This window comes from Trichomycterus rosablanca, chromosome 23 (genome assembly GCF_030014385.1).
Source record: "Trichomycterus rosablanca isolate fTriRos1 chromosome 23, fTriRos1.hap1, whole genome shotgun sequence".
In the NCBI taxonomy this organism is placed as follows: domain Eukaryota; kingdom Metazoa; phylum Chordata; class Actinopteri; order Siluriformes; family Trichomycteridae; genus Trichomycterus; species Trichomycterus rosablanca.
The window spans coordinates 16,322,439-16,336,652 of NC_086010.1; the positions used below are offsets into that span (position 1 = coordinate 16,322,439).

The following is a 14,214-nucleotide window of genomic DNA, read 5'->3' on the forward strand; positions in this document are numbered from 1 at the left end:
AGCTCCCCAGTGCCAGCAACACTCATGCAGCCCAAGACCATGATGCTACCACCACCATGCTTGACTGTAGGCAAGATACAGTTGTCTTGGTACTTCTCACCAGGGCGCCGCCACACATGCTGGACACCATCTGAGCCAAACAAGTTTATCTTGGTCTCGTCAGACCACAGGGCATTCCAGTAATCCATGTTCTTGGACTGCTTGTCTTCAGCAAACTGTTTGCGGGCTTTCTTGTGCGTCAGCTTCCTTCTGGGCTGACGACCATGCAGACCGAGTTGATGCAGTGTGCGGCGTATGGTCTGAGCACTGACAGGCTGACCTCCCACGTCTTCAACCTCTGCAGCAATGCTGGCAGCACTCATGTGTCTATTTTTTAAAGCCAACCTCTGGATATGACGCCGAACACGTGGACTCAACTTCTTTGGTCGACCCTGGCGAAGCCTGTTCCGAGTGGAACCTGTCCTGGAAAACCGCTGTATGACCTTGGCCACCATGCTGTAGCTCAGTTTCAGGGTGTTAGCAATCTTCTTATAGCCCAGGCCATCTTTGTGGAGAGCAACAATTCTATTTCTCACATCCTCAGAGAGTTCTTTTCCATGAGGTGCCATGTTGAATATCCAGTGGCCAGTATGAGAGAATTGTACCCAAAACACCAAATTTAACAGCCCTGCTCCCCATTTACACCTGGGACCTTGACACATGACACCAGGGAGGGACAACGACACATTTGGGCACAATTTGGACATGTTCACTGTGGGGTGTACTCACTTATGTTGCCAGCTATTTAGACATTAATGGCTGTGTGTTGAGTTATTTTCAGAAGACAGTAAATCTACACTGCTATACAAGTTGTACACTGACTACTCTAAGTTATATCCAAGTTTCATGTCTATAGTGTTGTCCCATGAAAAGATATAATGAAATATTTGCAGAAATGTGAGGGGTGTACTCACTTTTGTGATACACTGTATGTGATAAACTGCTGTTTACATAGACAGAGTGGAACAGCTGGAAGACCAAACAATGGCATAATCATTCGTCTGAAAACCCAATAGGGCATTATTAGGTATGAGGAAACGTCCGCTCTTGCTGAATTAGACCCGGGCAGCTGTGTAGAGATAAGATTTCCCTTCTGCTTGTTTAAACAACTGCAAATTAGGTTGTGTTGGGTTCGAAAGTGTTGGTGGTTGATTGAAAACAGCAGAAGGAACTTCTATTGCACCGAATGAACCTATACCCTTTTGGTGTAATATCTAAAGCAAGTTGTCATTAGTCGATAGGCTGAACTAAATCCAGTGACTTTTATGGTTGTGTTTTATATTGTTTATCTTAGCAACACAACCAGCCCAAGTAAATTGCTGTTTACGTTTACGTCATTTAGCGGACGCCTTTATCCAAAGCACCTATAATTATGACTGGGCAGTGATAGCTCAGTGGTTAAGGTACTGGACTTGTAATCTAGAGGTTGTCGGTTCAAGCCCCACCACTGCCAAGTTGCCACTGTTGGGCCCCCGAGCAAGGCCCTTAACCCTCAATTGCTCAAAATTGTGTTCAGAAATAACTGTAAGTCGCTTTGGATAAAAGCGTCTGCTAAAATGCTGAAAATTTAAATGTAAATGACTGAATACAATTTGAGTGCGGATAACTGGGGATAATTGGCCTTGTATAGGGACCCACAGTGGGATATTGGCATTGGTGGGGCTTGAACTGGCAGCTTTCTGATTACTTGTCCAGTACCAAGTCCAGTATTTACGCTGTTTTAGACTGTGAACATAAGTTGGCCTGGGCACTGTGAATGGCCTGCGGGTCTTCTGGCCTGTCCCTCCTCAGACCACTATCGATGGTACTCAACCCAGTCGTCTGGCCATAATGATTCGGCCCTTATTAGGGTCAACAAATAAAATAGTTCATCAGTAGAGCTACAGTATTAATGCTGTTTTAGAATCAGGTAAAGACTTTAAAAAGGCAGATGTGCTGCAGTCCTGGATCTGTAGCTGTTGTGATATGAAATGCAAAAACTCCCTCTGCAGCAGCACCAGCATCTTCAGTTTTAATTCATCTGCTAATTTTCATTTGCACTTGGGCATTTTTTAAGAGAAGTGGGAGAAGGCGGGACCTAAAGAGAACGTGATATCAGAGACATCAAAGAAAAAGTGTATTTTTAAGTCCAAAAAAGAGGTGACGTAAGGTCACCCTACTGTTACACATTGAGTTTAATACTCAATGTATATAGGACAGACTATATAAAATTGTAGAACATCTCCGACAACAACGTCCCAGTCTGACACAACGTATGTTGCTGTGACCAGGTCTTAAATCACAGATTCAATATTTGAACATTCCAGTACCAAGCAAGCTAACTAGCCGGACTAGGAAAGAACCCAGCAAAGCCTCCACTGGACTTGGCTGAGGAGGAATATCAGTGTTTCAGTGTTGGATCATTAGCTGTTTAGTCTCACTATCGCTTTCCTGTGTGGTGTAAGCTGAGGATGGGAGCTGCTGTATCACTTTCGCCTCTGTTCTCTCCAGTTACCCCGGCAAAAGCTTACACCAAGAATACTCTTACTAGAAATAAATACACTTCCTGAAGAGACAGGTCGGTGAAGGAATCCCAGCTATGCAATGCAACACAATTCCTACCATAATTGGGTTTCATCCGCCAGGACGTTTGGTGTCTTCATTTGTTTTTTCTCAATTTAAGCTACAAGACTGAAGTAGCAACAGACATCTAGCCACAGTCACAGCCTTTCTGTTTTAATGTAATAAGCCCTAATAAGAGTGTGTTCTGTGCTCACCATTTGGCAGGGATGTTGTCCTGTTCTTTGGCGAAGGAGCCGAATCGATGGCCCTTAAGAAAGGCGCTGCCGTACCTGCGCACAAAGTCATCGATGGCCTGACCCCACCAGCGAGCGTGTCGGTAACTGGTGAACTTCAGAACCAGGTTCCTGTGGAACAAAAATCATGTGGGTGGTTTCGGCTTCCCTGGGATCACTGGCCACAATGCACTAACACACCACCAGACAGAGCCAATCGTGTCTGAATGCAGATCTGATAACGCTGCAGGGAATTCAAAATCTGGGTCCAGGCGATAGTGGGTTAGTAGAATTTACATCTGCGCCACGCAAACATCCATTAAATAGTAATAATAAGCTTAATAATAAATACTGTATCATTTCTTTCCATCAGAAAGATCAGAAGTGTGTGTGTGTAGATCCAGATACCTGCACAGACTGTCGACGCGCACGCCGTGCTTCGTTTCAGTGTCCTTAGAGTCCATTTTCACACAGAACTCTTTGTCCACCAGCAGGACAAAGGAGATGGCCCCCGAGTCTGGCTTCATGTAGAGGAGAAAGGAGTCCTTGACCACTAACCACCTTCAAAAAAGAACCACAAACCATCAATGCTTAGATCTATTAATCCTATAATCTTAAATCTTCTAAATGTAGTTCATTTTCCATTCCTGCAGGTGCGATGCCACACCCGCCCCGTTACACATATTAAAGAAGTCCAAAATAATTCCCAGTACACTATGACTTCATTTATACGTTGCTTATACAGACATGTTTCATCACTCACCGTTTGGACCAGCGGTAGCACATTTTGCTGTGGCCGCAGCAGTTCAGTCCAGGAATGCGATGACCTCCTGACCTTTTGTAAACCATGCCCTCTCTTAGCAGGTAATGGAGCGAGAAACAATAATCAGTACCTCAAGTCATTTAAAATACATTAACTTAATTTAATATTAATAATAAAGTCTTACAAGCCTTTTGGTCCCAAATCATGAATAAACGACATCTGACTCACGTCGATGAACTCTATCTGAGACCAGAAAGAAGAACTACATCTTATTCATTCATTACATATACATGGAAGTATAGGTTATCTGGTATTTTAGGTATAGATGGATGGATGGACGGATGGATAGATAGATAAATGGATGGATGGACAGATGGATAGATAAATGGATGGATGGAAAGATGGATGGATAAATAAATAGATAAATGGATGGATAGACAGATGGATGGATAAATAAATAGATGAATGGATGGATGGACGGATGGATGGATAAATAAATAGATGGATGGATGGATGGATAAATAAATAGATGAATGGATGGACGGATGGATGGATAAATAAATAGATGAATGGATGGGTGGATGGATGGATAAATAAATAGATGAATGGATGGGTGGATGGATGGATGGATAAATAAATAGATGAATGGATGGATGGACGGATGGATGGATAAATAAATAGATGAATGGATGGGTGGATGGATGGATAAATAAATAGATGAATGGATGGGTGGATGGATGGATAGATAGATGAATGAATGGATGGATAGATAAATGGACGGACGGACAGATGGATTGATGGATGGATGGATAGATGAATGGATGGACGGATGGATGGATAAATAAATAGATGGCTGGATGGATGGATAAATAGATGGATGGACGGATGGATAAATGGACGGACGGACAGATGGATTGATGGATGGATGGATAGATGAATGGATGGACGGATGGATGGATAAATAAATAGATGGCTGGATGGATGGATAAATAGATGGATGGACGGATGGATAAATGGATGGATGGACAGATGGATGGATGGATAGATGGATAAATGGATGGATGGATAGATGGACAGACGGACAGACAGACAGACAGACAGACAGACAGACAGATAAATCGAATGTAGATTTGAAGACAGAACTCACTGTGGCATGGTAGTTTCTATATAGTGGCATTTTCAGCAGCTTATTCAAGTAATCTTCCAACTGCCGCTGTTAAAACAATCATATGTAATTAAAAATCACCACTCATACATCCCAATAATGTACTCTATATAGACAAAAGTATTGGGACACCGCTTCTAATTACTGAATTTATGTTTTCCAGCCCTAACTGCTTTTATTTTAACTGCTGATGATTTTAACGTCATGTTTTACACACTTTGGTTACGTTCATGACAGAACAGATAGTCACTGGTTACACAAGATTCATCAGTTCAAGTCCAACAAGCTCAAGGTCAGGTGTCCAAATACTTAAGAACCAAATAAAATATAATAAATAATAGTACTGACCTTCCGGCTGGACACTTGCTCCTCCCTGACTAGTTCGTCTCCTCCTCCCCGTGGTAATTCGGGCATCTGGCGTGCGTGCCGGACCGTCTGCCTCCGCTCTGTGTGGCTACGCATACGGTGTACGATTTAACAAGATAAAAGTACAAACAAGTCGCTTTTACTATGTCATAATAAACAGTTCGTCTCATTAGAGGCGCTTTGAATAGATGGTATCCGGCAAGTTACGTCACTCTGGGCGTGTGGTGCAGCCGCTCCCATTCATACATCAAACCCTGAGCATGTATGACAGAAACGAAGGTTTTGACCTGGTTTTACCTTCGAGAAGGCAGAGGGATCTTCAGAAAGGTCTTGTAGGTGCGTAACTCTCTGTGCAGCTCCATGAAGTGCTTTTCTTTCCTTTTGACTATCCAGGTGAACTGACCATGTCTCAACTCGATCCTGAACACTGCAGGAAGTTTCTGTATAATAAAAGCAGATGAATTCTGTTTAACATCAGCACATCGAAGAAGAAAATCCCCTGAGGTTTTTTAAGACATGATATGTAGCCAAAAGTATGTAGACAGCTCAGGATGATGCGTTTGGGTGATTGTTTCAGCCACACCCGTTGCTAAAAGGTGCAGACGATTACACCAATTGTATGATGTAGCAACAGTTTGGGATGACGGGATACGTTCTTGTTCCAGCATGATTGTGCCCGTGAGTACAAAGCGAGTCCTGCGAGTTAGATGCGGTGACGCCCTATCAAACACCTCTGAGCTGAATTCGGATTGTCGATTGCACCCCAGTGCCTGACCTGTCGAGTGCTTTCCTGACTGTATAGACACAAAATTGGGCAGTGGTAGCTCAGCGGTTAAGGTACTGGACTAGCAACCAGGAGGTTGCCGGTTCAAGCCCCAGCACCGCCAAGTTGCCACTGTTTACATTTTCAGCATTTGGGAGACGCCTTTATCCAAAGCGACTTACAGTACAGTTACAGTATACAGTCTGAGCAACTGAGGGTTAAGGGCCTTGCTCAAGGGTCCAACAGCAGCAAGCTGGCAGAGGTGAGGCTTGAACCAGCGACCTTCTGATTACTAGTCCAGTACCTTAACCACTAGGCTAGCGCTGGCCTCCTGTTGGCCCCCTGAGCAAGGCTCCGTGGGTAGCACTGTCGCCTCACGGCAAGAAGGTCCTGGGTTCGATTCCCAGATGAAGTGATCCGGGTCCCTTCTGTCAATTTCGTATCTCTAATTCATTTCACTGCACGTGGGAGGAAACCAGAGGTAGTATGTGGGGAGAACAAATGGCGCTCAAATGGTGCCGCAGTAAGACACGCTAGCACACCAGAACTCGTTGGTTCGAATCTCAGCTCTGCTACCGGCAGGCTGGGCGCCTACACGGACAATGATTGGCTCGTTCATAGGGAGGGTGCCAGAGGGGATTCCTCATAACTGCTGGCTGATTGATGGCGCCACACGGAGACAAGGGATGACGTGACTCTCAGTGCTTGATACGGATCTCCATATCAACCCAAATCGTGCAGGTAAAAAAAAGCAATCGGCTACTGCACACGTGTCGGAGGGGGCGTGTGTCAATCACGGCTCCGCTCGGTCAGGATTGGAGGTCAACATCAGTAGAGAGGAAGAGAAATGGGAATCGAACCCAGGACCTTCTTGCTGTGAGGACTACAGTCTTGTGGAACGTTTCCTGACATTTAGTGACCAAAGGCTCAGGAGTTACAGGTCAATCTATCTAACAAACATTAGCAAAGACGCAAAATCCAATCTGTAAAAACAAACCAGCGCTGCGGCTCTGTGTAAAAACCCCCGGCGTGACTATTTATATAGCTGTGAGTTGGGCGACAGCTCGCACTTTTGATGTCCAGACGCCTTCTCTTGCGTAACGGGCTGTAGGCGGGGGATGGTGTGATGTCTGTGGGATCCGTAGGAGTCGAGAAATCACAGCTTCCCGTTTACAGCTTCTACATTATAAAGCCCCCGGAAGCCAGTTTATTAGGTAAACCTCACATCTGTGTACTCACACACCTGTACATACACATGTGGCATACACCAAGAGAAAGGGACAGGCTGCTATGCTTGATCCCTACACCACAGGGGTCAGGGGGTTCGGTCATGCCGGTATTGTTTGGGTCTTGGACTTGCGTGACCAACGTAAAGGGAGTAGTCTTGGGTCTGTCTGAAAACCTAGTGAGCTGCCTACTGCATACCTAGGCAGCCTAAGCAGTGCAGATTCTAATAAGACATCAAACACATGATGCAGATTATGCAGAGTTTTTGCTTACTAAGCTAACACAGTTAGCCTCAGGCCATTCAAACCGAAGGACTGAGGTGGCACTAGGGTGGCCAGACGTCCGGTTTTAGGTCGTACAGTCCGGCTTTTCAGCTGCCAGTCCTCCATTCACGCAACGCTAGGACGGACACTTAAAAATCCTCCTTTTGGAGTGAACTGGTTTCATTTTTGATCAATATTATTTGCCATTGGCTCAGGTACATGTCAGAACAAATGCTTTGTATTTCATTGGTTTAACAGCCTCATTTGACTCCTTATAGAGCTACCACTGGCCAATCGGAGAAGGTCCGCCCTCTAAATGCTAGTCTGCGATTGGGTCGTTGAATTTCGCCCGCCCACTCTGTTCTGTAAACAGAACTCTACCTGAGACAGTCACTCAGCTCTCATGATCAGGAACGCGGTGAAAATGCCAAAAAGTAAACTTTTGGAGGCAGCGAGGAACGGACTTAAATATAAAAAGTAGACACAACATTTAGTGAGTAAAACAGTCATTTGTTATAGAATTCTTGCTTAAATTGGTAAAAAAAACTCTGTTATATGGGTTCTGGATTCATTCTGTGTGTTGCAGTATCATGTCCCCCGTTCCTAATATGACGTCCGTCTTTTTGGTGTAATGTCCGGCTTTTTGGGGTGTACTGTCCTCCTTTTTGTTACTATGAATCTGGCCACCCTAGGTGGCACAACCCGTTAGCACGTCTCCCTCCGTGTCACCGACGAGCCCGAATTTGCAATTAAATCACACTTGTATATCAAATCAATGAGAATTTATTTACATTAGAAAAAAACTCTGTTGGTTGCTTCGCATTCACATTCGTCCGCCATGTTTGTCATGAGAAAAGTCGTGCCGCACTGAATGCTGGGATTCCTTCAGCGGTAAGGAAGCATCAGGCGAATGAGGGATCATTCAGTCAGATTATCACTCAGAATTAAGGCACCTCGGTAGGCAGCATTTTAAGGTATCTAAGAATTTAGACACGCCCTCTTCCAGGGAGAGTGTAAGATGACAAAAACATGGACACTGACCTTGGACACAGTTCTCTGGTTGGTGACGTTGAAACGGTCCTGAGCGGCGGCGAAACGCTCCACCTCTAAAATTCTGGCAGTGATGGGAAGCCTGGTGAGGAAAACTCGAGCGTCCGGCTCTTTGAAGCCTGTCGTCTTGTACACAGCAGAGTAGGGGATGCGGGCTTCTGCACGAACAGATAAACCGACCAATAAAACCACAATCAGCACCAATTATATATAATTTTCAAGATTTTTTATTTTTTATACTTCATTCTTACACAGTAAAAATAAAACTAAACTTATAAAGCACCTTCAGAGCAGTGAAAAAGTAAACGCCCACATTACGTTACTGCATATATCTCATTTCATTCACATTAGGGCACGGAGGCTTGGTGGGTAGCGCTATCGCCTCACTGGGGCAGGGGTAGCTCAGTGGTTAAGGGTACCGATTCAAGCCCCACTGCTGCCAAGTTGCCACTGTTGGACCCCTGAGCAAGGCCATTAACCCTCAATTGCTCAAAGTTGTATTTGGATGAAAGCGTCCGTTAAATGCCACAAATGTAAATGTAAATGCAAGGTCCTGTGTTCGATTCCCAGACGAAGCGGTCCGGGTCCTTTCTGTGTGGAGTTTGCATGTTCTCCCTGTGTCTGCGTGGGTTTCCTCCCGCAGTCCAAAGACGTTCGTTAGGCGAATTAAAGATACTGAATGGGCCGTGACTGTGTTTCATATTAAAGACTTGAACTGATGAATCGTGGGTAACCTGTAACTACCTGTCTCGTCATGAATGGAACCAAAGTGTGATGTTTTATTCTGGTCAGGGTTGCGGTGGGTCAGGGAATACAAGCAACCCAGGCAACACAAACAATGCATCTAACTCTGTACAATCTGGTCCCACTGTGGTTTACAAGATGTAACATAAAGCCTCTACAAGGGGGTGTATTTTTCTCCTCGACCTCCCTGGGTTGCGACCCAGGAGGCCCCAACCAACTGCAGGGTGTTGGGCTTTTTTTTTTTTTTTAGAGTTTACATATAATAGGGCAAAAGAAACAACCACAAACATCCAGTGAGCGGCAGTTCTGCACACAGAAACGCTTTTCTCAATAAGAGAGATCAGATGGTTAGAGGTCAGAATCGCCAGCTACCCACACTGATGCTCGCTGCTTGGACTGCTGCTCAAATCATCTAGTCTGGCGCCACCCGTTCTGTCATTTGATTTGACGATTAACTGAATCTACTGGCATGTGTGTGCCAGTCTGATCTACTTTCTCTTACCTGTGCTGTTGGTGTCTTGCCCTTCGATGACGTCGTCGCCGTCTCCGATGTCGAGCTCACGCGTGTCCAGGTTCTCCATGATGTCGGTCATGTCGGCGGCCACCAGGTGCAGGGTGCTGGTCGTGCTGTTGGCAGACTGCTGCATGGCTAACACTCAGCCTGCCGGCCAGGGCTCTCCTGTGGGGGATTAACAGGATTGTTATTAATATTTTCCCACTGGTCATCGACTTTTAGCTTTCCGAGGAAACATTTCGCTGTGTCATATTTACTTTAGGAAATATGTGTTCGTCAAACTGTCGGAGAACAAACGGTAACTATACAGCCAGCTCTGTCCTCACAAAGTCTCTATTCAACAGCCATTAAAGTACAGAACACAGAACAGAAAGGGCTGCTGTGTACGTGCCAAAACAACAAAAAAGAAACACAAAATAGCTTTCTCCTTTTCTCCTAATCTAGACACTTCCAAATCTTGATTTTAACCCCCCTGCTGCTTGTACTACCTTCCACCAGGCCAAGGAGCGCTGTCGAATATCACAAGCCCTCTCAGACACACCCAGACGCCAGTCGCTTCTTATCACCTGGCAGTGTTGGGTTATCACACAGTGCGACAGGGCATCCTTCCTTCCCACGTGCAGGTGCCTGGATGAGTCCCGGAGATCTCAAAACTAAGGCCCTACCTAATTCACGACCGGGTAATAAATATATACAATTGGCAGCGAAATTCAAAATTCAAGGTTTGTGTTTAGCGGTTTACCATTTTTCATTCGCATAATATGCAATACGAGGCAATCATACAGCAATTAAATTAGTGTAAAAGACTTTCTGTAGTGTAGTGTGCTGTATCTATAGCAGAGATGGGGACTCGAGTCTGCAACTCACACATAGCGACTTTAGACTCTACTCGGACTCGTTTCAAATGACTCGGATTCGACTCATGACTCGCAAAAAAATGACTCGTAAACAACAAGAGTCCTTAGTGTCAGCATGTGTTAACATTAATTACGTGTGACAATTATGTATGTAAATTATAAATTAATAGCATCTGGAAGAACAGAAGCTAAGGTAAGCAGTGGTTATGATTTTTTTTGCTGTGTTTTGGATTTTGGCCGCTGTGCCGTGAATTATCACACGTTTTTGTTTTGCAATGAAAACTTTAAGCTTTTAACTGGCAAAATACAGTCGCTAATCTGTTGTTGTTTTTATCTGAACTTACAGATTATTTAGTTATTTCTACGCTACATTTCCAATATATGTTTTGTGTATATTAAATTGACTCTTGACTCTAGCCTAAAGACTCGTGACTTGACTTGGACTCGTATTTTGTGACTTGTGAACATCTGTGATCTATAGTGTTTCCATAATCAATGGAAGAGTGAGCTTCTCTACACACGTGATCATCTCTGTGTGGTCTGTGCTGCGCCTCAGAACGAGCGAGTGAAGTATTCTGCTCCCGATAGTCTGTCTGTGTAGAGTTTATTTATTTCTTTATAAACTCAGCAACTCTGAAGGCGCTCGGGTACACTAGCAATCCTACGGCAATTCAGTTAGTAATCGGTTAGACAAAATGTCCAAGATGTCGAAGTCTAAAGCAGCTAAAATGTGACTTGGGAATTCTGTGGAAGCAGAGGGGGGCGTAAATTTACTAGGGAGACACAGCGACAGTGGGAGGAGTCCCTGAGCCTGCGTTTGTGTGGAACTCACTAGGCTGAACACTAGCACTGAACTAATAAAGGATGGTTCCTTTTTAAAGAGATCTTCGTTCAACAAGCTACAGTGTTATTTCGTTGAATCACATCTTTGTCGCTGATTTGAAGGGACCAGCAGGTGATTAAGACTCCACGATATAAAAGAGTCCCAGCAAAAATGGACCAGCCAATAGAAACACTCACTGCTATCTGGGAATGATGGGAAGTATCTGGACGATTTCCAAACCTTCAGGGATCGTTCTCCGGACCGTAGACAGTTTGCGGACAACTAAACTAAAAGCAAACAGAGCGTTTAACATTAACGCTGTACTAATATTTAAGCATGGCGGGAACAGTGTGAGGGTGTGAGGGGTGAGAGAGAGGTGCTCTACAGAATCAGGACCTGGACATTTTCTGCTATTAAGGGAACAATGTACTGCAGAGAAAAATGTGAGCTTAACTGTCTGCTGTTTGTCTTGATTATGCAACAGGATCATAATAATAATAAAAAAATCAGTCCATGCTGCCTTCACATCAACGCTGATCAAAGTACAGAACAATCCGCCGCTCAAGATCCAGCGAGGATATATATAATATATATAGTGGTTATTATTACATTTATCTGACTTCATGGCCTTGCAACAGATCCTTTTTAAGAGTGGCCACTAATTCCCATATACCCACTCCAATATATTTCCAAAGCATTTCCAAAGAAGCGATGGAAAAAAGAAGGGAGAGGGGACTGAATATTAATGCCTAACGTTTTGGAATGGACCGTCCTACAGGCTCATGGTCAGGTTTCCACACACGTTTTAATACATATTGTACTTAAAAGCACGTTAATCCAGTAATCTAATGATGTTTTACAGGTTTTATTCATTATTATGTAAATGGAATAGTAATCAGGGGAAGAAAACCCTCACTGACTATCTGAGCGAGCACTGATACAGCGGGAGAAGCTTTTTAAAACCTCCGTCAATCAAACTCCGCTGGATCTCTGGCTCTGTTGTGCAAATCGCTTTAATATTTTATCTCCTCTCCACTTGGCAGAAGATGAGAGGAATCTGGGTCTCTTACATCTGTTCTGTGGGCTGCTTTTGAGTTTCAGGATGTCCATGGCAGCAGCGAGAATTTCACTAATTAGAACAGAAAATGTGTTTTAAAGGGTCTGTGACCCAGGGTTCCTATCTGGCCCCCCACCCCCTCCATCAAAACAAAACACAAAATGAAATATACTTAATTAATAAAAATGGTGGCAATCTGGTCCCACAGTGGTTTACAAGATGCAACATAAATCCTCCACAAGGAAGTTAATTATTGCTGTTTTTCTTTGTGACCCTTTTTTGGCTCGCGACCCTTGGGTGGTAAACCCTGTAGTAGGGCACCATTGTATCATTTATATAATATATAATATTATATATAATTTCTTCATATTATTCAACTTCTTCGACCAGACAGTAGGAGTCGCTGATGCAGCTGCAAGGAGGTGAATTCCTATCTGGACCCCCGGCTGGCTTTTTATTATTAATTATGTATTTTTAATTTTAATTTTTTAATTTTATTTTTTTTATTAATATTTACATATTTTTTATTTATATATTTTTTTATTTTATACACAGGTTTTTTTTTAAGTCTTATTAAAGTATATGAAAGTATTATTGTAAATACTTTTAATTATTACTTATGTATTTCTTATTTTAATTTTTTTTTATTTATATATTTATTTTATATACATGTTCCTTTTTTAATTCTTATTAAAGTATTACTGTAAATATAATTCATAAGGCTTTTTTATTATTATTAATGTATTTTTTTATTTTAATTTAATTTCTTTTTTATTTATTTACTTACATATTTTTTTATTTTATACACAGGTTCATTTTTGTCTTATTAAAATATTATTGTAAATATAATTTATTATAAGGCTTTTTTATTATTATTGATGTTTTTTATTTTAATTTAAAAAATATATTTTTTATCTTATATACGGGTTCCTTTTTTAATGTCTTATTAAATTATTATTGCTTAATCTGATGATGTTATGAACACTGGTAAGTCATTTGTATGTTTTATTAACAAATTCAATAAATAAAGTTGGAAAAATATATAAATAAATAAATGTAAGTTTGGATAAAAGCGTCTGCCACAAATGTAAATATTCATCAATCATTAGGAGTGTTGTTGGGATTTTTAAATGCTGTGTTACTGATGCTCATAATTATTACACACCGGAGTGTTTTAGCAGGTCAGCAGCGTGTATCGCCCAGTGCTCGATGTTTTCACAGCTCTGTAAAGATAAATACTCGTATATGTTTTCTTGACCAACGTGCTACAACAACAGCAGTTTGTTTTGCTTTGGCAGCATTTTTAGATGCATCATTTGCCCGGAGATGCTGGTTTGTATGAAACGAGCCTAGACGAGGTTATATTTATCGTCCAGACTGTATTTACTGTCATCAGTGTAAACAACATACGGCGTAAACACACAACTGATCTTATATACCAGCTTAATTTAGACCAGGCTGTAAAATAATCAAACATGTTTTATCTCTGCTGAGCGCCTGCAGCTTATTAAATGTACTATCAGCATCACGCCGTATGGATCCCTCTCATATTTGCATAATGCCTGTCGGCCCTTAGTGCACTGAACTGGTAACTTCCTGTTTTTTTTTGGTGTTTTTTTTCTGCATACAACACCAGCGTGGCAAAACGTTCACACAAGAAGTTGGTCAATTTTTGTAAACAGGTTCCTCCTCGCACCACAGAAACAGACCTGGACCGGCAAAGATCTACAGTATTTAAATTTTTGGCATTTAGCAGACGCCTTTATTTAAAGCGACTTACATTACAGTTACAGTCTGAGCAATTGAGGG

General features: G+C 42.6%; 1 protein-coding gene across 2 annotated transcripts in view; it reads right to left on the reverse strand.

Annotated features, from left to right (window-relative positions):
• pld1b (phospholipase D1b) overlaps positions 1-14,214 on the reverse strand; it is a 48,306-nt gene that overhangs the window by 13,913 nt on the left and 20,179 nt on the right. For both annotated transcript variants that reach the window (XM_062985440.1, XM_062985439.1), the window contains exons 2-10: positions 9,657-9,833; positions 8,402-8,568; positions 5,405-5,547; positions 5,090-5,195; positions 4,724-4,789; positions 3,761-3,819; positions 3,577-3,669; positions 3,222-3,374; positions 2,796-2,945 (exon numbers count right to left, since the gene is read on the reverse strand). In XM_062985440.1, the coding sequence (XP_062841510.1) occupies positions 2,796-2,945; positions 3,222-3,374; positions 3,577-3,669; positions 3,761-3,819; positions 4,724-4,789; positions 5,090-5,195; positions 5,405-5,547; positions 8,402-8,568; positions 9,657-9,801 (1,082 nt within the window). In that variant the 5' untranslated portion in view covers positions 9,802-9,833. The remainder of the gene's footprint in view (positions 1-2,795; positions 2,946-3,221; positions 3,375-3,576; positions 3,670-3,760; positions 3,820-4,723; positions 4,790-5,089; positions 5,196-5,404; positions 5,548-8,401; positions 8,569-9,656; positions 9,834-14,214) is intronic.